General features: G+C 43.2%; 1 protein-coding gene across 1 annotated transcript; it reads right to left on the bottom strand.

Moving 5' to 3' along the window:
* Nucleotides 1-590: 590 nt before the first annotated feature.
* Nucleotides 591-23,544, bottom strand: HAS2 (hyaluronan synthase 2). The gene is made up of 4 exons (XM_024217014.2): nucleotides 23,414-23,544; nucleotides 12,612-13,238; nucleotides 7,282-7,383; nucleotides 591-2,825 (listed from the first exon to the last, which is right to left on the bottom strand). The coding sequence occupies exons 2-4, from the start codon at nucleotides 13,236-13,238 to the stop codon at nucleotides 1,896-1,898; spliced, it is 1,659 nt and encodes a 552-aa protein (XP_024072782.1). The 5' UTR covers nucleotides 23,414-23,544; the 3' UTR covers nucleotides 591-1,895.
* Nucleotides 23,545-23,763: the final 219 nt, after the last annotated feature.

Genomic DNA, 23,763 nt, shown 5'->3' on the forward strand with positions numbered 1-23,763 from the left:
TTTGAATGTTACTCAAGCTTTAACTTACAACATAAATAGTTAAAAGGCAAACTCAAGTTTTTTTTTAAATGTTTCTTTTGCTTATTTTTAATACTGCTTGTTCTATTTTGTAACCAACAAAGATCAACTCTTCAATCATGAACATATTAGTATGACATTCAAGCAACCATGTACCTTAACATAGTCAGACAAGTAAGGTAGTGTGTGGCCCATTCATTCTACAGCAGAAAATATTCACGTCTCCATATAAAGGAAGGTGAACATGCTTCTAGGTTGTTAAAAATATATGCTGGTTTCTGCTTTGCCACAGTCCTTTTTATGCCAGAATCCAAAAGGGCCTATATTTGTATGCAGCCAATGTGCTATCATTCATTATATAGTATATTAAGGCTCAATGCTGCATTCCTTTGCCTAACGTCCTGGTTAAGGACTGCAGAATTTAGTCCTAAAAGTTATTTTTCCAAAGTTTTCAAACCCAGTGCCTTAATTATATTTTCCATCTCTTGCAATGAAGACCGGATGTCTTTCTGGAAGATATGCTTTTGTCAGACACAAGTTATTGGGCTCTGTACAGGGGTAACTGAGTGAAATTGTATGGATTGTGTTATACAGGACGTCAGACTAGATGATCTGATGGTTTCTTCTAGCCTTAAAAAAAAGATATATGGGTGTCAGTTTAGAAGCCTTATTTAGGCACCCAGGTTTTGAAATTTTTGGCCATTTTTTGTCTTCAATGCGTTTAATTTTTATCCTAAGAAAATGTGCACTCTCTGCCTGATCCTGAGCAGTGGTGAGCATCTGCAATGTTCATGGAAGTCAAAGAGTTGTGGGTGCTCAGCACGTCCTAAAATCAGAACCTGTAGGCCCAAATCCTTCTCCCATCAAAACCAATGGGAGTTTTGCCATTAACTTCAATGGCATCAAGAACAGGCCATTTTATACCACGGCCATATGCCGAGACTGTAGTGTTCTCTTTAGAGAATCAGGGTTCCCTCTTACAATGTCCTCCAATAAAATTGCACATATGTACCCCTTTGGCCTTTTTGTGCATACAAATATGTTTGTCTTCAAAAACTGACAACAATGTTGGCCTTTTCCAATACAATTAAGTCAAAAGTTCAAGAGAACATTTAAATACTTTTCACAGAAATAACCATTCAGCAATTTAAAAAATGTAGAGAGACATTTTATTATTTTTGATGTGAACAATATCAAAATCAACACGTTTTCACATTGTGGGAAGCTTTTTGCGGGGAGAGGAAGTGTGAATTCTTTCAAAATGTATTTAGAAGGATAGATAGAGAGCAAAATGTTGGGGAAGTGTTCTTTTGGCAGATAAGTAAAATATAAAATATGCAAATTTTTTAAAAAGTTGGTGTAAAAATACACACACACAAATAAGACAATAATATAAAAATACAGCTCAGCCAATGGCCTCTTAAAATTTACCTTTGGCATTACATTTGTCAGCCTAACACAAAAAGACCCTTCCTATAAAACAAAACTATTTAAAAAAGTTCATAAATTAGGTTGCAAGATCCTTTGCTTGATTCACCAAACTCCTTTCCTTTCTGTCCACCCACATAAGCATGACTAGTGAGGTATATAGAACGTAACACTGTCAGGCGTATGCACAATAAAAAAAAGTGCATAAACAAAGAAGTCCTCCCATTTTCCTGTGAACAGGTTGAATCTGTGTGGTTTTTTTTCCCCCCTCAGAAAAAAACAATGGTGTGTTTTTACTTTGGCAGGATGAAAATGAACCCATAGAAACATGAATGTTTGAGTCCCAGCAGCAGTGATCCATTTCTCGTGGTGACATTAATTCGATGCCACAAATACTATCAAGTTGTTGGGTTGCTTTCAAATTTTCTGTGTAACGTTCTGCAGAAACTTCATACATCAAGCACCATATCGTACTGTTGCCCTTTCTTCCGCCTGCCACATTTGGTGATAAGAACCAAATACAAAGTCAAAAGCATAACCCAGTAGCATGCATAGAGTACTGTACCAATGATGAGAACTGTCTGTTTTGAATCGGAAAATGACTTTTTTGATTCCTTGCATATAGTGAAAATCACACCGCCTAGAAGGATTGTAAACCAAACAGATACTGGAATAAGTCCTATGAAATTGACGACAATGGTTTTTCTTCCTGATGTGCCCCACCCTGCTTTGTTTATTGTGGCTATTGCGAACATCTTCGCTGGAAGTAAACTTGACATGTACAACACTGAGTAGAGTGACATGAACACCATGACAATGTTCCCCCTAAGGCAGCTGGCAAAGGAAGACTTTACAAGGCCCACTAACTGAACTGTCAACAAGAAAAGGAGTATGTTCCAGATTTTCCCCCGGTAGAAAAGCTGAATGACTGTGGCAATGAGGAAGAAAGGAAAGAATCCAGTGATTACAGCTTCGTAAGTCATCCACAAATGATGCTTGTGGAACCACATTGCATTATACAGCCACTCTCTAAAGTATGATTTACTCCAACGGGTCTGCTGGTTCAACCACCTTAGATATTCTATAGGTGTTTCAGTAAGGCACTTTGATCTAGCTGTGTACTTTGTGGCATAACCCAGACTCAGCACTCGGTTAGTTAGATGTCTGTCATCTCCAAAACTACACTGGGAGCCCATAAATTCTTGATTGTACCAATCTTCCACAAATTCATGCAGCAAGGAGTTCCTGTACATTCCCAAGGGTCCACTGATGCACTGTACACAGCCAAAATAGGACTGACAGGCTCGTTCTATGTTAAATGCCATCCAGTATCTCACGCTGCTGAGAAAGGAGATCCAGGAATCGTACTTGTTCAAAATCTGCAAGTAAAAGGAAATTTCAAAAATTAGCTCTTAAGAAACAGAAATATTTCTGGGTCAGAAACTAACACTCATGAAGTGAATGGCAATAACCAAAATATGGGACAATGACTTGTGGGAAGAGCTGTCCACCCTGACAATTCAGGAGAAACATCAAGTGTTACCATTAAAACGCCAGCACTTTTAACCAAGAGTTAGACTATCAATTCCTACCAAGATGAATTGGCTCTTCCAGAAGCCATGCTTCCTCACTTACAGTGACTGTTCAGAGTCCCAGATATGCCTATTCAGAAGGGCATTGCTAGGGAGGTCAAAATAAACATTAAATAGGATCCTGTTCCACCAAAACTTCTCCCCCTTCTATCCAAAAACAACATGAACCTTCCCCTCACTCCCACAAAGAATCACCCTCCCAACTCATTGATCTTCCTTTCCAGCCCCATGTACTGACTCTTCCTCTGTGCTATTCTGCCTATTCCCACTTAGCAGACCCAGAAAGACTCCTGGGGACACACTCCCTGTTGTACTCAGTTTCTGCTGTGTGCAACAGAGCAGAAGAGCTGCTTAGGGACTATTCACTTCCCTCTATGAGCTCACACTGTCTCCCACCTCCTTAACTCTCACGCTCAGGGTAAGTGTAATGCCTGATTTGTTCTGAGCAGCGTGCAGCAGCAGGGAAGGTGGGAAGCAAGCTCAGACAGGGACTCAGGCCCAGATCCTCAAAGGTATTTAGGTGCCTAACTCCCAGGCCCTATGCCTCAGCTATTAGCTGCCTGCAAGAGTAAAGATGTTTCTCCTTCATCTCATGTTAAAAGTCTACTGGGTGAAGAGGGAAACAAGAAGTTTTTACAAAACCTAAGACCAGTGGAACTGTTATTGTGCATTTTTTTTCATAAATCCCACCAGAAGCAATTGTTTTGAAAGAAATAAGCATCCCTCCGCTGCATTTGCAACCCAAACATTGCAGCACTGAAAATGCACCAAGAGGGGTGAACTTGAGTGCCTGGTATTAAATTGATATTGATAGAACAGGTATCACAAAATGATGATAATGAAGGGATATGATGATACCGGGGTGCAAAATGTATAGGAATGACAGAGTAGGTTGTGCTGGTGGGGGAGTGGCACTATTTGTTAAAGAAAGCATAATCAAACATAGTAACAATCTTAAATGAATCAAACAGTACCATAGTCTCTATGCATAGGAATTCCATGCTTCAATAATAAGAATATAGCAATAGGAATTTATACTACCGATCACTTGACCAGGATGGTGATGGTGATTGTGAAATGCTCAGGGAGATTAGAGATGCTACAAAAACAGAAAACTTGATAATAATGGGGGATTTAAACTATCTCCATATTGACTGGGAATATGGCACCTCAGGATGAGATGCAAAGATAAAATTTCTAGATACCATTAATGACTGCTTCTTGGAGAAGCTAGTCCAGGAACACACAAGGTGGGAGGCAGTTCTTGATTTAGTCCTAAATGACACACAGGATCTAGTCCAAGAGATGAATATAGCTGAACTGCTTGGTAATAGTGACCATAACATAATTAAATTTAACATCCTTGTAGGGAGGAAAATACCAAAGAAACCCATCACAATAGCATTTAACTTCAAAAAGTGCACTACACAAAAATAAGGAGACTAGTAAACGAAAATTAAAAAGAACAGTCACAAGAGTGAAATGCCTGCAAGCTGCATGGAAACTATTTTAAAAGATCATAAATATACACCAAATAAAAAGATACAGTAAAAGGACCAAAAAATATCACAATGGCTAAACAACAGTGTAAAAGTGGCAGATAGAGGCATGCTTTAGAAATTGGAAGTCAAATCCTGTTGAGGAAAATAGAAAGAAACGGAAACTCTGGTAAATCAAGTGTAAAAGTATAATTAGGTTGTCCAAAAAAGAATGTGAAGAGCAACTAGTAGAAGACACAAAAAGTAACATCAATTTTTTAAGTACATTAGAGGCAGGAAGTCTTCCAAACAATCAGTGGGATCATTGGACAACTGAAGTGCTAAAGGAGCACGCAAGGAAGACAAGACTGTTGCGGAGAAGCTAAATGATTTCTTTGCATTGGTCTTCACTGCAGAGGATGTGAGGGAGATTGCCACACCTGAGCCATTCTTTTTAGGTGAGTGATCTGAGGAACTGTCCCAGATTGAGGTTTCAATAGAAGAGGTTTTGGAACAAATTGATAACTTAAAACATCACCAGGACCAGAGGGTAATCACCCAAGAGTTTTGAAGGAACTCAAATATGAAACTACTAACTGTGGGATGTAACATATTGCTTAAAACAACCTCTGTTTCAGATGCCTGGAGAATAGCTAATGGAGGATAGCTAATATAACATCATTTTTTAAAACAGGCTCCAGAGGGAATCCTGGCAATTACAGGCCACTAAGCCTAACTTAAGTACAAGGCAAATTGGTTGAAACTATAGAAAATAACAGAATTATGATATGTTGGGGAAGAGTCAACATGGCTTTTGTAAAGGGAAATCATGCCTCACCAATCTATTTGAATTCTCTGAGGGGTCAACAAACATGTGGATAAAGTTGATCCAATGGATATAGTGTACTTGATCTTTCAGAAAATTTTTGATAAGGTCCCTCACAAAAGGCTCTTAAACAAAGTAGGCAGTTATGGTATAAGAGGGAAGGTCCTCTCATGGATCAGTAACTGGTTAAAAGATAAGAAACAAAGGGCAGAAATAAATGGTCAGTCTTCACAGTAGAGAGAGGTAAATAGTGGGGTCCCCAAGGATCTGTACTGTAATGAGTGCTGTTCAACATATTCATAAATGATCTGGAAAAAGAGGTAAAAAGTGAGGTTGCAAAGTTTGCAGACAATATAAAGTTATTCAAGATAGTTAAGTCGAAAGCTAAGTGAGGAATTAGAAAGGGATGTCACAAAACTGAGTGCCTGGGCAACAAAATGGCAGATGAAATTCAATGTTGATAAATGCAAAGTAATGCACATTGGAAAACATAATCCCAACTATACATACAGAATGATGGGGTCTAAATTAGCTGTTGACACTTAAGAAAGAGATCATGGAGTCATCATGGATACTTCTCTGAAAACAGCTGCTCAATGTACAGCAGCAGTCAAGAAAGCGAACAGAATGTTGGGAATCATTAGGAAAGGGATAGATAACAAGACAGAAAATATCAAAGTGCCACTATATAAATCCATCGTATTTCCACACCTTGAATACTGTGTGCAGTTCTGTTCACCTCATCTCAAAAAAGATCAATTAGAATTGGAAAAAGTACAGAGAAGGGCAACAAAAATGATTAGGGGTATGGAACAGCTTCCATGTGAGTGAGATTAGAAAGCTTGGGACTGTTCAGTTTAGAAAAGAGATGGCTAAGGAGGGATATGATAGAGGTCTATAAAATCATGACTGGTGTGGAGAAAGTGAAAAGGGAAGTGTTATTTACTCCTTCTCATAACACAAGAACTAGGGGTCACCCAATGAAATTAATAGGCAGCAGGGTTAAAACAAACATGAGGAAGTACTTCTTCAGACAACACAGTCAATTGGTGGAACTCATTGCCAGGGGATGTTGTGAAGGTCAAAAGTATAACAGGGTTCAAAAAAGAATTAAATATGTTCCCGGAGGATAGTTCTGTCAATGGCTATAGTCAACATGGTCAGAGAAGCAACCCCATGCTCTGGGTCTCCCTAAACTTCTGACTGCCAGAAGCTGGGACTGGATGACAGGAGATGGATCACTTGATATATTACCCTGTTCTGTTCATTCCCTCTGTAGCATCTGGCACTGGCCACTATTGGAAGACAAGATACTGGGCTAGCTGGGCCATTTGTCTGAGCCAGTATGGATATTCTTATGAAAATGTCAGAGAATGTGACTAGAAACAAAAGTGGAACTGACTTCAGTGATTTTCATTGGCCTAGCTCAGAGAAATACAAAAGTAAAACAGCATACAGTGACTAGTTTATGGGGTTTCAAAAATACTTTCAGTTTTAATAATCGAAGCTGGAAATAGTAAAATAATTAATGGAGAGGAAGGGTGGCCTGTTGGCTAGGGTGCTAATGTAACAGTCAGGAGAGCCAGGTTCAGTTCCCTATTTTACCACAGACTTCCTGTGTAACTTTGGGCAAATCACTTAGGCCTAGATCCTCAAAGATACTTAACTTCCATTGAAATCAGTTAGGTACCTAAATACCTATGAGGATCTGGGCCTACCTCACAGGGGTGTAGTGAGGCTAAATATATTATAAAGATTACAAGGTCCTTAGATACTATGGTAGTGATGAGTACCACCAGACATAGAAAATCTCTTAAAATAAACAGGACTCAAATACTGCTACAAAATTCCTAATTCCTTGTGTAAGTCTGGGATAATTTTGTTTTAGAAATATTTGCTGCTAATACTGCTCAGTTAATCTGAAGTTCACCATATTCACCTGCACATCACCCCCAACTCCGCCAACCATTGGATCTTCCTCTAAAACCTTTACCATCTCCACCGATGAGGCTGGATCAAGCATTGTATCTGAATCACAAACCTATAAGTAACACAAAGAAAAAAAAAGAAAAAAATGGAGTTAGGGAATGTACTAGAGAAGAAAATTAAAATAAGAGTGAATATAGTGACTCAGTTTACATATTATATGAAATGCAATAAAATCTCTGTTTGGAATTTGTATTGTTACTTCTGTTAAGGTGTGATGAACTGGGACTGTTTCTTAATGTTTCCTCTGAATATTGTGTGGGTGCCTCAGTTTCCCCTATGCATTTCTTAAGTCTCTAGGGGGTGAGATTGTTGCAGAGCAAAAGGCCAGTGTGCATAAATGGCCGGCACTCTGTCTCCTGGCAACTAATGGCCGGGGCCCTTCCCCCCTGCAAGGAGATAGCTAAAGGTGTTGGAGAACAAAGGAATCAGGTGACCTCCTGGCCCGGGAAAGGAACAAAGCGCAGAGGAGGAGGGGCTGAAGGGTGAGTGAGTTTTGGAGCTAGCTGGGGACAAGGAGTGAGGGCAGAGGGCAGATGTGGGTGTCTGGCTCGCTGCCCCCCAAAATGGACCCGGCTGAGGGGTCCTGTTCTCTGTACCTACAAGCTCTGTTTTAGACTATGTTCCTGTCATCTAATAAACCTCTGTTTTACTGGCTGGCTAAGACTCACGTCTGACTGCGAAGTGGGGGGGCAGGACCCTCTGGCTTCCCCAGGACCCCGCCTGGGTGGACTCGCTGTGGGAAGCGCACAGAGGGGCAGAGGATACTGAACGCTCCAAGGTCAGACCCAGGAAGGTGGAAGCTGTGTGAGCTTCTTGCCCTGGAGACAGTCTGCTCACAGAGAGGAGACTTCACCAGAGTCCTGATTGGCTTCGTAAGGAGCAGTTCCTGTAGGGTTACCATATTTCAACAATCAAAAAAGAGGACAGGAGGAGCCCAGCCCTAGCCCTGCCCCCGTCCTGCCCTAGCCTTGCCCCTGCCCCTTCCACTCCCTCCCACTTCCCGCCCCCCTCAGAACCTCCAACCCTCCCCCTGCTCCTTGTCCCCTGACTGCCCCCTCCTGGGACCCCTGCCCCTAACTGCCCCCCAGGACTCCACCCCCTACCTAAGCCTCCCTGCTCCTTGTCCCCTGACTGCCCCCTCGTGAGACCCTCCCCCCATCCTAACTGGCCCCCTAGGATCCTACCCCCTACCTGTCCCCTGACTGCCCCAACCCTTATCCACCCCCCCACCCCCAGACAGACCCCCCCCAGAACTCCTGACCCATCCAACCCTGCTCCCTGTCTCTTGACTGCCCCCTCCGGAACCTCCCTGCCCCTTCTCCGACCCCCTGGCCCCCTTACCGTGCCTCTTAGAACAGCGTGTCGGGCTCCATGCGGAGCCCGACACAGTGCCATGCTCCCCAGCGGAGCGCACAGCCCGGTCCCTGCCCTCGCAGGGCGTGCTGAGCGGCGTGCTGGGCAGCGGGGAGGGGGAAAGCAGGGGGAGGAGCTCCAGACTGTCAGAGGCCCGATGCGATCTGCGAATGCAGGGAGGGGGAGAGAGAGCGCGAGAGGAGAGGAGTGATCTCAAGTTGCAGGGGAGAGGAGGGGGAAGCGGAGGAGGGGCTCTGGCTGCTGGAGCCCCGTGCGAGTGGCACGATCCGACCGGCTGCCCTGTCAGCCGCGCGCGCTCTGCATGGGGGGGAAATCCGGACGTTTACAAATCCCCCCCCGGACGCCATTTTTAACTCAGAAAAGCCGGACATGTCCGGGAGAATCCGGACGAATGGTAACCCTAAGTTCCAGAGCATCGCCCGGGGACTCCGTGACATAAGGGCATTTGATATCAGACAACTAGACTTATCGTTGAATGAAACAGAGCATTTGTCTGTGGTATAGTCACAAAGAATCTTCTATTTTCCATAGTATCTGTATTTGTTCATTGGATCAGCTAATCTGAACAAGAGAGATATTACTTGAGAGAGGGCGCTAAGAACCATATGAATCGAAACAAAACTTTTATGGGTAGTCTGCAGTTTCTTTGCTGAGCTTTGGCATAGGGAAACTGGATGTGTTTGGTGCACCCCGTTCAAATGTTTCCTATTCTCATAAGGGGATCAATGAGGAGTTGACCCACAGATGCTTCTGTAAATTAGCTAGGAGTCTGGGAAGAACCCCAATAGAAGGGTTCAGCAGTTCATGTGAAAGTATGTATTGTGGATTTCAGGATAAATTCACTTTTCAGTTTAGTTACATGTTACGTTACAAATAATACAGAGATTTAACATTTGATATGGAAACTATTTGGTATTTTCTCCAGTAGTAAAAAAAAGGAAAGGCTCAAAGCAGAGGTCACCAATACATAGAGATATTGGTACAGAAATGGATGACACACTCAGGATGGCTAATTTTTTTGGCACCCAACCTAAAGACACCGAAAATCAGACCTGTTTTAGGTGGCTTAAGTTGGTCACCCTAAAAATGAGATCAACCCACCGGCAGTCGATTTAGCAGGTCTAGTAAAGACCCCCCAGATCACTCTCCAGTCGACCCCTGAACTCTACCCCTGACAAGAAAAGTAAGGTAAGGTTTCTCCTGTTGACCCCCCGTGGTGTAGACCCCATGGTAACTCGACCTAAGGTACGGCGACTCCAGCCATGTGAATAACGTAGCTGGAATTGCGTAGCGTAGGTCGACTTACTGTGGTAGTGTAGACATAGCTTAAGACACTCATCAGGCTTTTTGAGTCAATGCCATGAATCAGTCACAGCCCCAGTGGACAGGTGCTAAATAGACCTAGCAAGGGCTGGCAGCATCTCTGCGGGGAGGCATTTCCTTTTTCCCATTTTTCATAGATTCATAGATTCCAAGGCCAAAAGGAACTACTGTGATAATCTAATGCAATCTCCTGTATAACACAGGCCATAGAACTTCCCCAAAAGAATTCCTAAAGCAGATCTGATAGTAAAACATCCAATCTTGATTTTAAAATTGTCAGTGATGAAGAATCCATCTCAACCCTTGGGAAATTGTTCCAGTGGTTAATTACTCTCAATGTTAAAAATGTACACCTTATTTCCAATCTGAATTTGTCTAGCTTCAACTTCCAGCCACTGGATCATGTTATACCTTTGTCTGCTAGACTGAAGAGCTCATTATTAAATATTTGTTTCCCATGTAGATACTTATAGCTATTAATACTTTGGCCACTACAGTTTTCCTGGACTGGAACAGCAAAATAGGAGATATGACAGGCCTGATTCTTCACTATGCTCCTTGTGCAGCTATTTACATCCATTGCAAAATGCTTTCAAATTAGAATAGCACTTCGCACTACAAAAGGTATGAGACCAGGGAGGATCAGGCCCATCACTTTTACGGAACAAACTAGTTTGATTTTTCTGAGGTGGGTTGGGGAAAGGTGGTGATTTACATTTTTATTTATTTATTCTCTGCCCTCTCCATGAACTGTTCATGTACCTATAAAATCCTGCTAAGAAACTCCTTCCTGTAGTCCTCCAGGAGCATACCCACCGTCCCTGGCCTTTGAAGACCCCATGGTGTTGATCCAGCTACTCTGGTACACCTCTACCCCGATATAACGCTGTCCTCGGGAGCCAAAAAATCTTACCGCGTTATAGGTGAAACCGCATTATATCCAACTTGCTTTGATCCACCAGAGTGAGCAGCCCTGCCGCCCCCCCCCCCTCCCGGAGTGCTGCTTTACCGCGTTATATCCAAATTCGTGTTATATCAGGGTAGAGGTGTAGCTCCTTTGCAAGGCCCCAGATGGCATGATGTTCAAATCTTGCACACTTCATCATGCAATGCATTCTGGAGTAGCCCCAGAGTGTGAGCAACTAGAACACTGTCCCTTCCAGAGCCCAGCAGAGAGGCTCCATAACTGGTTGACCATCAAAAGAGGATTTTTAAAGGGGAAGCCCAGGGGAACTGACTTTGAGGTCCATAGGGAGGAAGGGGAGAGCCTCTAAAAAGCCTGAATTGCTTGGATAATCATCACAACTTCTCAGGGCTTAGTCAAAACCAAACCCTGAACCTTGCAAGGTTTATCCATTGCTAGTGGTGTTCAGTGACAAACAGTGGCCTGCTCCTGCAAACCTTACTCACTGGAGTAGTTTTAATTCATATAAGGCAATAGGGCCATTTCCAGGAGTGGCGAGTACTTCTGTGCATATGGATCACAGAATCAGGCATAAAACATAGGAAAACTTGTACAGACTCCATGACAGCTTGAGAGCAATCGGTCTTTGCAGCTTTAGAAATGGGGATAGGACTCTGCCTAATTCATTTTTAAGTGAAGGGTGTCATTAAGGCTTTAAAGGCCAAATTGTGGTGAGTGTGGTAATGCAGCTGTAAAAGATGAAGCAAATGCTACTCCTGGCCTTCGCTGAAGAATTTCTCATCTGTGTTTTCTCCATTTCCCTCTCTCCCCCCTTTTATTGAATAGTCCTAGCTAGTTTTGAAGGCTTAAAGATGTCTCCTTTTTACAGACTCTTGTCAATGCTTTTGAGATATTCCTGAAGATATTCCCTATTACAGGGGTCGGCAACCTTCGGCACATGGCCCATCAGGGTAATCCGCTGGCGGGCACAAGACATTTTGTTTACATTGACTGTCCGCAGGCATGGCCCCCCCCGCAGCTCCCAGTGGTTCACCATTCCTGGCCAATGGGAGCTAAGGGAAGCAGCGTGGGCTGCAGGGACGTGCTGGCCGCCGCTTCCCGCAGCTTCCATTGGCTGGGAATGGCGAACCACAGCCACTGGGAGCTGCAGGGGGCCATACCTGCAGATGGTCAATGTAGACAAAATGTCTTGCGGCCCGCCAGCGGATTACCCGGCTAGACCACGTGCCGAAGGTTGCCGACCCCTGCCCTACTCAGTTTTTGCATGTTTGTATACAGGGCATCCCTCTCAGCTTCTCCCAGAATCAAAAATTACCTCTGATCTCAATTTACATTGGCAAAGCAGGGATCTTCCAAAGTAGATCCTTTTTTAAAAAATGTAACCATTTTGATAAGGGAGTAGTACTGTTAAGTATGAGGAAATGCCTCAGACTTCTCAAATAACAGTGCACAGATTTCGCATACTCACAGAAAGTCTAACCATTTTAAAAGGTTACAAAATATGCTTTCAACGGTCATGCTGTTTTCAAATAGACTGAAAGGAGCACTGTGTTCATAGCGGACTGGGATGGGCTAAAGCATGCTGCATGAAATATACAAAAGCTGCTTTATGTCAAGGTATGTTTGAATTGGCATTGGCCTAGTGCTTTAATACCTACCTGTACATAATCCACACTTCTCCCCAGCGCTTTGAATGCTGTGTACATTACTTCTCTTTTTCCACCCCATTTCTGCATGATGCAAATACTTTTGTTGGATAGGACTAGTTGAGTTACGTGTTGCATACTCTCTTTATGTGACTCCTCTGTCTCACCTGGACCCTTCTCGTGAAAGTTATTCCTCCATATATAAGTGACAGATTTGTCCCTGCCCATGATTTCACTAAAAATGTCCATCATGTAAATGTCATCTTCTGAGTTCCCATCAATGACCATGATAACTTTAATTCCAGGGTAGGTCAATCTTTTCACTGAAAGTAAACATTTTCTTAAGTAGTCAGGATCCTCTTGATAGGCAGCAATACAAAGGGCAACTGTTTTGTTCAACTTTATTGGAGTCTCAAGTGATCTTTTCATTTTCCTGTGTTCTAAAAAGGCAAATAGGCTTTGGATGATGAGATGTGATGCCAAAATAGCACCATAGAGTCCAAAAGAGAAATAGTAATTGTCTGTTTGGATAAACTGGTAGCCAACAATGTAAGCAGCTGTGATTCCGAGCAGGAGGGAGACCCCAAAGAGCGTGGTTCCAAGTATTCTCAGGATACATATAAATCTCTCACAATGCATCTGCAACAAAACCAGAAAAATAATTAACGTGATTGCTGTTTCCTGCTACAGAATGTAATCTGGGTGGTCTCATGGATAAAACACAAGATGGAGAATCAGGAGATATAGGATCTGTTTCTGCATCATCTTGGTCAAGTTGCATCATCTCTGTGTTGCACAAATCCCTGCTTGCAAAATGGGATGCCAATACTTCCTTATCTCATTGGAGTGTTAAAAATTTGTGAACATGTATAAGGTCCTCTAAGATCCTCAGACAAAAGGTGCTATCTACATAAGAGTCTGATCCTAGAAACCTGGGCTTCCTGGATGAGACCTTAAGTGTAATAGTATTGAAGAGACTTTTAAAAAATAGATGTCTGGCTAATATATATATCTATATGGGTGAAATCCCAGCTCTATTGAAGTCATGGGAATTATTGCCATCAACTTCAACGGGGTCAAGATTTTACCCACTGAAGTCAATGGCAAAATACCCATTGACTGTAATACACAAAATACCCATCGACTGCAATATAGCTGGGATTTCACCCAGTCTTTGCAATTCTGCAAAACTTCAGTTGATTCTGACAACTTTCTACATTCTTAGCTTAGCTGTCCCTGGTATCCCTTTTACTGAACTCCAGGTTATGCAAGATCTAACAAGTATGTAAGGTGCTAAAATGGTGATAAATGGTATGTTAAAAGGTATGCAGGCAGGCAGATTAGCTGTATGGTATATTCCTGGATTTCTTTCAATCACAGTCAAACCAACCATTTTATGCAACAGCTTTCTTAAAACCAACATAAAACATGTAACATGATGTCTTCAAAGTCCTGATTCACATTCTTAACTTTAACTGCATGCTTTGACTTTCATGGGATTTAAAGACATGCTTGAGTGCTTTGCTGAATCAGGGCCTCTCTTTGTATTTTGCTCTCTTTCCTTTTCCATTATTCACATTTTCCCTACTGATATCAGCCAGCGTGTATGTTGATAATATTCATCACACCATCTGTTGGCCACAGCTGAATTTGGAACACCGCCCTTTTACATCATATATGCCTGCAGACCATCCCTTGAAATACAGGGGGAAATCGCTACTAAACTGTAGCAATGCAGCTGTACTCAGCTGTTTACATTTCAGTCTGCAAAGTTACAGCCATGGGGAAAAAATAAACCACAGAATTTTAGGCTGAGAAAATGCACTTCTTCCTTTTTTCTATTTTAAAGTGATGTATTTCAATATGGGAGGAAGGCTCTGAAATTTCTAATTGGAGACAATAGTTAAGTAAGTAGCATAACCTGGACTCTATAACTAAAACTTGCTTGAATACCTAAAGCCAAATTCTGGCAGGTGCCAGAGGTACACATCAGCAAATTTATGGCCAGAAGTAAGTCTATTGACTGTAAATTGACAGTCCCTATTCTGACCTGTCTGAAATGTTGCAGAGAAGATCACTCAAAAAGCTTTCCATGACAGGTGTCTTAGAGAAGCGTTACAGAACATGACCATGAATGCCAAACGATAGGTGCATTAGAAATAAATGAATAAAATAAAATAATTAGTCTCGTCTAAATTAGATGATCCTAAAGATCAGAATATGTGGTCCATGTGTTTATTCATGAACTTAAAAGGTATTATGCCATCTTACACCTGGGCTGAATTTGTCTCAGTAACGACTCTTTTATAGCATGAACAACGAGGAGTCCTTGTGGCACCTTAGAGACTAACAAATTTATTTGGGCATAAACTTTCATGGACTAGAACCCTCTTCATCAGATGCATGGGGTGGAAAATACAGGAGCAGGTATAAATACATGAAAGGATGGGAGCAGGGGCCAGACTGTGCTTACATTACAATAAAATTGAAGCAGTTATACATAACTAACTTGCTACAGTGCCGGTCATGTTACCATATTAATTCTCTCTTCCTATGAAATATATCTGCACAAAAATGTTGAGTTCTGTGTGTAGCATAACTTCCCCTCAAAATATTCTCATGAGATCAAGAAATGGGTTTCTGGACCTGATAAAACAGCAATTTTATTTTATTTTTTTCATCAAAAACAATCTAAACTAAATATAATATATAATATATATATTAATATATAAATATAATCCCTGGCTACAAAACTAATGCATACTTTGACCTAAATTTGTGGCTTTAGTGAACTCTCTTTCCCCTTTTATACATATAAACTAGAGTTTGACAATTAGACTTTTAACTGACTGACTGTCTGGGAGAGTCTGGAAAAAGCTGTTCAAGGAACGTTCTCAAGCTTTAGCATGTGGACTGTTGATGTTTTGCCCAGTAGACCTGATCTTTATCGGTTTGAATATACACAAAGAGAGAGGAGCCAAAAAACCTCCACCCTGCTTTAAACATTTTGCCAAGGATCTTACAGGAAATTCACATTTTTACATGTCTGGGGCCAAAAAGGAGTGCTGAGTAGGCGATTGCTATATCAGAGACTTTTAAGGCCAACGGGAACTATTATGAAGAGAGTCTGGCCTCCTGCGTAACTCTTAGCCACATCCTTAATCACACTTTGAACATGATTTTACTGAATTTTACATTTGAGCATAACTCCAATAACTATCAGAGAAACCAAAGACCTAACTCAGGAATGTGTTATTCCAATTTTACACTGCTGTAACTCCATTGCTGAATCAGGCCCAAGGTAGCAAGAATATAGTGAAGACTAAGTGCCCAGTTTAACTTTTCAGATCACTGTTTTTTTTCAGTGACTTCTTTAATACCCCTTTCTAAATTATGCCCTTAGGCCTAAATCCTGCAGACCACCATTAACTTCAAAGGGTGTTCTGCCCAAATAAGACTGTTCAAAAGTGTCCAGATTTGGCCCTTTGTTTTGAATGAATAAAATAAATTCCAGCCCTGATCCAGCTCCCATTGAAGTCACTTGGGGCTTTGCCATTGACTTCGAAGAGAAGAAGATCAGATTTATAAATACATGTATAAATTACTAAGCTCATTAAGGGCTTCATCCAGAGCCTGATGAAGTCAGAGAGAATCTTTGACTTTAGTGGGGTTTGGATCAGGCTCTCTGAGTGAAATCTTGTTGCCTATATAATGGGACCATGGCCCAGATCCTCAAGATATATAGGCAATGGAAGGTAGGAGCCTAAATATATTTGAGGAACTGGGCCCAAGTGCCTAATCATGCACCATTAAAATAAATGGGTATGTCTACACAGCCTGCAGAGAGGCGAGCCTTCCAGCCCGGCTCAGCAGACTTGGGGCTAGCAGGGTTCGCATTAACGCTCTAAAAATCGGTCTGTAAGCAGCACTTTGAAGTTGCAGCTTGGGCTTGGGGCTGGGGCTCTGAAGCCTAAGGAGCAGGTGGGCTTGTATTTAGCTGTGACTCTGAGTTCCTTTCCCAGACCTGAAGAGAAGCTCCATGTAGCAGGATAGTGGGCCTCACTCACCAACAGAAGTTGGTCCAATATAAAATATTACCTCCCCCACCTTGCCACTCTAATATCCTGGGCCCAATACAGCTACAACAACACTGCAAATATCCAGCATAATGTCTGTTTACATTAGCATGAGGGTGTAAGTGCATGAAAAGTAGTGTTTCTCACCACTGCTGAGATTAAATAGATCTTACTCTACACTAGCCTTACCTGGCAGTGTAACTGAAACCTGAAATTCTATAGGGCTTTTCATAAAAGCTTCTGGATAAGAATGTTTGAACGACTATAGAAAACGGAGCTGTGCCATCTAATTTATAATTAAGGCCCATGTTGTGCCATCTTTACTCATGTTGTATAGTACGTTAGGTTCTGAATCAGGAAAACACTTCAATATGTGTTTAAGTTCACCCATATCCAGGAAAACACTTAACTCGCAATGAGAGTTAGGCATTTGCTTCAAGTTAAGCATGTCCTTAAGTGCTTTCTTGGCTTGGGATACTTTCCTGACTCAGGGCCTTACTCACCAAGTTATCCCATTGAAATTGATGGGACTAGTTGTGGCATAAGATAATGTTCCTCTTGAGTGAGGCTGGCACAGTGTGGCCCTGAGAGTGTAAATCATTTTCCATAGACATGGAGGGGTATTCCTCTCAGAGACCAAAAGGAGCTGCACATGATCAGTGCATTTGAAAAATGAAAAGGCCTGAAATGAGTAGGGCCCTACCACATTCAGGGTCCATTTGATCAATTTCACCGTCATAAGATCTTAGAAATCATAAATTTCATGATTTCAGCTATTTAAATCTGAAATTTCACGGTGTTGTAATTTTAGGGGTCCTGACTATATGTTTGGGTTGCAAGGTTATTGTAGGGGTGCTACCCTTACTTCTGCGCTGCCCTTACTTCTGCGCTGCCAGGGCACTGCCTTCATAGCTGGGCAGACAGAGAGCAGTAGCTGCTGGCCAGGAGCCCAGCTCTGAAGGCAGAGCCACCGTCAGCAGCAGCGCAGAAGTAAGGATGGCCTGGTATGGTATTGCTACCCTTCCTTCTGTTCTGCTGCCTGCAGACTTGGGCCCTCAGTCAGGAGCCGCCATTATCCGTCCGCCCAGCTCTGAAGGCAGCAGCGCAGAAGTAAGGATGACATGGTATGGTATTGCCACTCTTACTTTTGCAGTGCTGCTGGCAGGGCGCTGCCTTCAGAGCTGGGTGCCTCGCTAAGAGCTGTCGCTCTCCAGCTGCCCAGTTCTGAAGGCAGTGCAGAAGTAAAGGTGGCAATACTGTGACCCCCCTAAAATAACTTTGCGACACTTCCCTTCCCCGCAACTCCCTTTTGGGTCAGGCCCCTCGATTTGAGAAATGCTGGTCTCCCCTTTGAAATCTGTATAATATGGGGTAAAAAACACGCAAAAGACCCCTTACACATTTATGTAGCTGTTTTCTCAAGTAGTGAAAGCCTTTAGGTGGTCCTCTCCATCTGCTAATATGGGATTTGGAACTGGTGACTAACAGGGGTCAAATTAAAGTCAGACTTGTTTGCAACACATGGGATGTAGCTCACTACATCAGCTGTTTAAGACGAGGTCCCTAATGGCAATGTGCACACAGCTTTTCAGAGGAAACCCTGAGCCACTTTTTCTCCCGAAAGATTGAAAACAAGAAGGGTGAGATATAAGGTCACAAATACAAAGGAAACTAAGTGGGGGTTTTGTTGGTTTGTTTTTTTAATCACTTCTTATCCGTTTCAAATTTTCTGGGATAAACTTTAAAAAAGGAGGATTAACGTTACAATATGATAATGATACTATTTAGGAATGGTTGTAATTGGGTTTTGAAGTAGAATACTCACGGGGGTGGGGGGAGAGAGTTCAGATGCTTTGGAATTTAAATCAAAATGTGGATCTGAACATCAAATAAGATTACAAATACTGCAGGCCATAATATTCCATTGCTTTTTCTGATGAACACCACTGAAATAGTTAAACCTCTGTAGTACAAAATGGCCCTGATCTAGGGACATAGCTTAAAATTAAACTCTCTTTATAAAGCAGAGTCATTTACAGTTTTGCCCTAGTAAAAATGTATCCAAGTTATATGATACTTTTTAACCTTTACAACAATATTATACTGAATAATATTTCCTGAAATGTAAGAGACACAACAGATTAACCACACAATTTAGTTTCCCATGTGTACAAGAAGGATACCGATACTGAGTAACGCACTAAAGTGTTTTGAGATCTACTGATGAACAGTTCTATATAAGAGCTAAGGATCTGATTTGTAACCCTTCTCGAGTGTCTTTCAGAATCCACCAGTTTTGTAATTTAATATCTATCTCTGTCTCTTCCCCCTCCCCCAACCATATATCAGTCCAAACCTTGCTCAGCTTACCCACATGAGTAATTCAATTGATTTGAATGTAATTATTCAGATGATTATCAAGTCCTACTGTCCTCACTCAGGCTAATATTCCTGTTGGTATCAATGAGATATGATCACCAAAGGTTTTGGGATCAAGTCCAATATAAAATGTCTCACACACATTATCAGTATATAAACAGATCTCCCGCTGATGTCAGAGAGAGTTGTATGCATACAGCCAAGGGAAGAATTTGGTTAGCCTTTTATAAGCCAAAACTTGATTTCCTTACCCATGTGACTAGTGGGTTTTGGCTTCAGTCTGGCCAGTGTGTATGTGGGTGTGCATAAGAGAGTATATACACAGATTAATATATGCTGTAATGTATATATACACAAACAACGTCTACATATACACATATAGTGTAAACGTTATCTGATTATTATGAATTGGCATCCAACTTAAAGAAATTTAAATGTATTTTGGCAGCAAAATAAATATTTCAACTGTGAAGTACAAATGATTCCATAAAATATTAATTATAAGCATAAAATAACTGTCCACATTCCCTCTTCCAGTTTACAACTGGCAGAGGGGAAACAAAAGTTATGTTACATCTGCACATTTTTACATCAATAGAGTTACCATATCTGTTGTTTAGAGTTATTTGTCACTTCCAGATTTTACATACCGTTTATCTTCTCGAAGGGGTTCACATAAGACTAAAGTTAAGCCTGGTTTTAGGTTAAATAGAGAGAACAGGATAGCATATCAGAATTAATGACAACAAACTATGCCTGCCTTTAGATGTTTTTGAATACTGGACCAAGGATCTTCTCTTTCTACTCACTACTTATGCCCGCCCACTTCCTGGACCCCAATAGGTACTCACTACTCCTCCAAAAGTATTCTCTTATGAGCCTTAGCAAGGCCTCTATTGTTTGTTAGTTTTGTCCCTGATGTAAACAATGGTGACAAACTCATAGGGTTATGCAAAGGTAAGCCATGATTGTACAAAAAATTCTGTTTTATCAATCATTTCCAGTTTACCTGTCATGCAGTTTAGGTAAGTATTTGGAATTAAACATTTCAGTGGTTCTCAAACTGCGGGCTGGGACCCCAAAGTGGGTTGGGACCCACTTTTAACGGGGTCACTAGGGCTGGCTTTAGACTGGCTGGAGCCTGGGCTGAAGCCTGAGCCCCACTCCCAGGGTGAGGGCTTCAAGAGGCTCAGGTTACAGGCCCCCTGCCTGGGGCTGAAGCCCTTGGGCTTTGGCTTTGACGCTCCCTAGGTGGTGGGGCTCGGGATGGGGCTCGGGCTTTGGACCCCCCACCCAGGGCAATGGGATTTGGGTGGGTTCAGGCTTCAGTCTGCCCTTCTGGGATCATTTAGGGGGTTGCAGTGCAATGAAGTTTGAGAACCCCTGAACTAATTACATAATGCATGTTATCCACCTTAAATAAATTTGATTGGTGTTTATCTCTTTGTGATCTTGTAATTTATTTACTGCTCATTCGTAGATCATAGGCCATATCCTACTGACTTATGTGAGTCGTCCCATCACCTTCAATACAGGAATCATTTAGCCCTGTGTATATAAATCTAGAGGAGGAGACAAAATAATTTGTTTGCTCCAATGCCATAAATGTGTATGGCCAAATTCTCTGCTAGTGTACATGTGTGAAATTCCATTGAAGTCAGTGGTGCTGTGTCCTTGTGGACTAGCAGAGAATTTGGCCCATGGTATATGGGCATGTGTGTAAGAAGATTTACAGGCTTGGCATGAAATCCTGGCTCCACAGAAGGCAATGACTAATTGACTTCATTGTGCCTAAGCTTCCACCCATGACTCTTTAATATTACTTTCATATATAGTGTTTGAAGGAAAGATGCTAGCTTGAAACTAATAATTTAATATTAATATGGTCATTTTAAAGTGCCCAAAGCCCAACAAGACTAAGAACTGGATCCTGCAAACTCTTACACCTGTTGAGTTGCATGAGGAGTCCCATTCAATGTAATGAAATGGTGTCCCTAGCCTCTGTTTGCCAGAAGCTGGGATTGGGTGACAGGGGATGGATCACTTGATGATTACCAGTTCTGTTCATTCCCTTTGGGGCACCTGCCATTGGCCACTGTCAGAGGACAGGATACTGGGCTTGATTGACCTTTGGTCTGACCCAGTATGGCCATTCTTATGTTCTAATTAGATTACTCATGCAAGTATGTGTGTGTAGTTGCACACAACTGCAATAACCTAGCAGTTCCCTGGAACAAGTACCGAGGCACTAATGCTGTATGCCTCAATGTGTGCTAGTGAAAACGTTTGTTTTCGTTTTGAAAACTGTGATATGTATGAATATTTTAAAGTAAGCAAACATTAAGAGTTTGTACAGCTTCTACCAATGTGTGATAAGGAAACCTTTGACCTCTTCTATCTTGTCAGTAGAAGACAAACTGAAATTTGGAACTCGGTTCTCTGCTATTTTATATAGAGCATCTGCATAATACATAAGATTAAATTCAAAGTAAAATTAACATAACACTTTCATGTCAGAAGCGATGTAGGAACATTAATCCACAATGACATCCACATCAGTATGTTGCTTTCTGTTGTCTGCGTGGTTCTGAAGTGTGCTGCTGTTGGAATGCATGGGGCAGATTGTGATCTCTCTTGCACTGGGCAAATATGCAGAAGCTCCGTTGAAGGCGGGATAAGGGAGATCACAATCTGGCTCCTGGGCTGGTCTCCCCCAAGCAGCAAACCTTTTAAGCAAGGGAAGCTGGAGTGCTCGTTGCACAATACTCCAGGGCTCTTTGTCAGAGAGCAGCTTCACTTCCTAAAGCGACACGTGCTAAAGTCTCCCAACTCCTCTCCTCCAGCAAACGACTGAGCGAAGGAGCCCTAGGCTCAGACCGCCACTTCCTGGGGAACCCCCTTCCCGCAGGCATTAGCCAATCAGGGAGAGGCGCGCTCTTGCATCACAGGGGGCGGCCCCTAATGCAGTGACCTCAAAGGTATTCCCCGCTCTGCCACGTGGGTTGCAGCTTGTAAATGTCTTTCCCCGGCGGTGCTGGCTTGGCGGCGGCTGGCGGGAGCAGCAGGCACGGGAGCGCAGCCGGCTCTCGCTCGGCGCAGGCGTTTCTTGACCCCGTGCAGCAGCAGCAGCAGCAGCGGCTCTCCCTGCCCTGCCGCCTGTGCTCCGTGCACAGGTACATACCCCAGGCTGGGGTGCCTCCGCAGCTCCTGCGCCGGAGAGACACGCCTCCTGCGGGCGCTGAGCCATTGCTGGGAGTGGGACGGGCTCCCGCAGCACCGTGACAGCTGGACCGTAACCTGACACTGGGGTCTCTCCCCGGCACCCACCGCTCGCCCCCTCCCCCTCGGCCGCTAGCAGCACCACTGCTCGGGCCAGATCCGCCCTCCTGCTCCCCGGGACGCTTTGTGTGTGTGTGGGGGGGGGGGGGGGGGGGGCGCGGGGGGGGGGGCACACCGTAGGGGTGCGGATCCAGGGGTGGGGCTCGGAGCCTGCCCGCCACCCCACCAGCCGGCCCCCGATTTGCTCTTAAAACACGGCCCTAGCCCGCTGGCTGGCATGCCACGTACCCCCCCCCAAAAAAATACACACGCGTGAACCGATTCAAACTGGCGTGGTTAGGACTAGTGACCGTTTGCATCGGAGCCCAGCAGGGCTGCTCCAAGTTACACTCTCCTGCTCAGCCTATGCAACGACCGGGCGCCTTAGGGGAGGTGCTAAAAAGTTTTCCTGGTAGTGGTAGGTCACCCCCGCCTCTAGACTCCCCACCCCCCGGGATCTCTCTCCCCACTTTGTAGTTCAGCGAGACATCTTGATCGCGTTTGCGCTCTCGGAGGTGGGGCTATAGGACAACCCCCTCCTCCCCCCAGCCTTCCTGCAGCCCCATCCCTGCCTCTGCTCCTGTCACGTCCCCCAACCCCTGAACGCACAGCGGAGAGGGAGGGGACCACGGTCATGTTTGCACAAGTGGATAAATGACTACACTGTGTGCAATCCAAAAACCCAGCAGCAGGCTGGATATGGTGCGTGTGGAGAGTCGAGGAGGCTCCAGTCCCAACGCACCTTTGCAGCTTAGGTGAAAGAAAAACTTTCTAACCACATCCCGCATTTCCCGCGGATAAATTGCGTGAGCTCGACAAGATCTAAAGCATTTTTTTAGGGGAGAAGTTAGTGTAAAAAATGCACCAAGGCACTCTGCATTCTACTTTATTGCCAGAATAGGTGTGCATGGGGGAGGGTAAATATTCCCCAAATTCCATTCAGATGCATATAAATCTATCTCAGTCTTCTTTGCGACAACTTTAATTCGAAGTCTAAAATGATTTGTTCCTCTTTAGATGAAATAAATATAAATCACGTACCTTGTTTGTCCTTTGGTCATAAAGGGTCCTCGGCTTGCTGGGTGGTCTTGTATTTTGTAGCTCCTGCGGAACAGTTTCCAGTATTGAGGTAATAGATCAAATCGCGCGTCTCAAGGATTGAGCATCAAGGAGAAATAATCATTGGAAATTATTCACTCGCCCTCATTTCTCTCCCACGTGTTTTCCCTCCCTCCCCCTCCTTTTCCTTTCTCTGCTTCAGTTTCTAGCTCAAAAGTGTCTCTCTTTAAAAAAACAAAAAAACCCGCTTCGAAATAATCAATGTGAGGCTTGTTTCTGACGCTGGAGCGGACGGTCCTGTTTGAAACGCGAGTCGCCAGGAGCCTGGAGAA

This window comes from Terrapene carolina, unplaced genomic scaffold (genome assembly GCF_002925995.2).
Source record: "Terrapene carolina triunguis isolate 2854851 unplaced genomic scaffold, T_m_triunguis-2.0 Scaffold58, whole genome shotgun sequence".
Taxonomy (NCBI): Eukaryota; Metazoa; Chordata; order Testudines; family Emydidae; genus Terrapene; species Terrapene triunguis.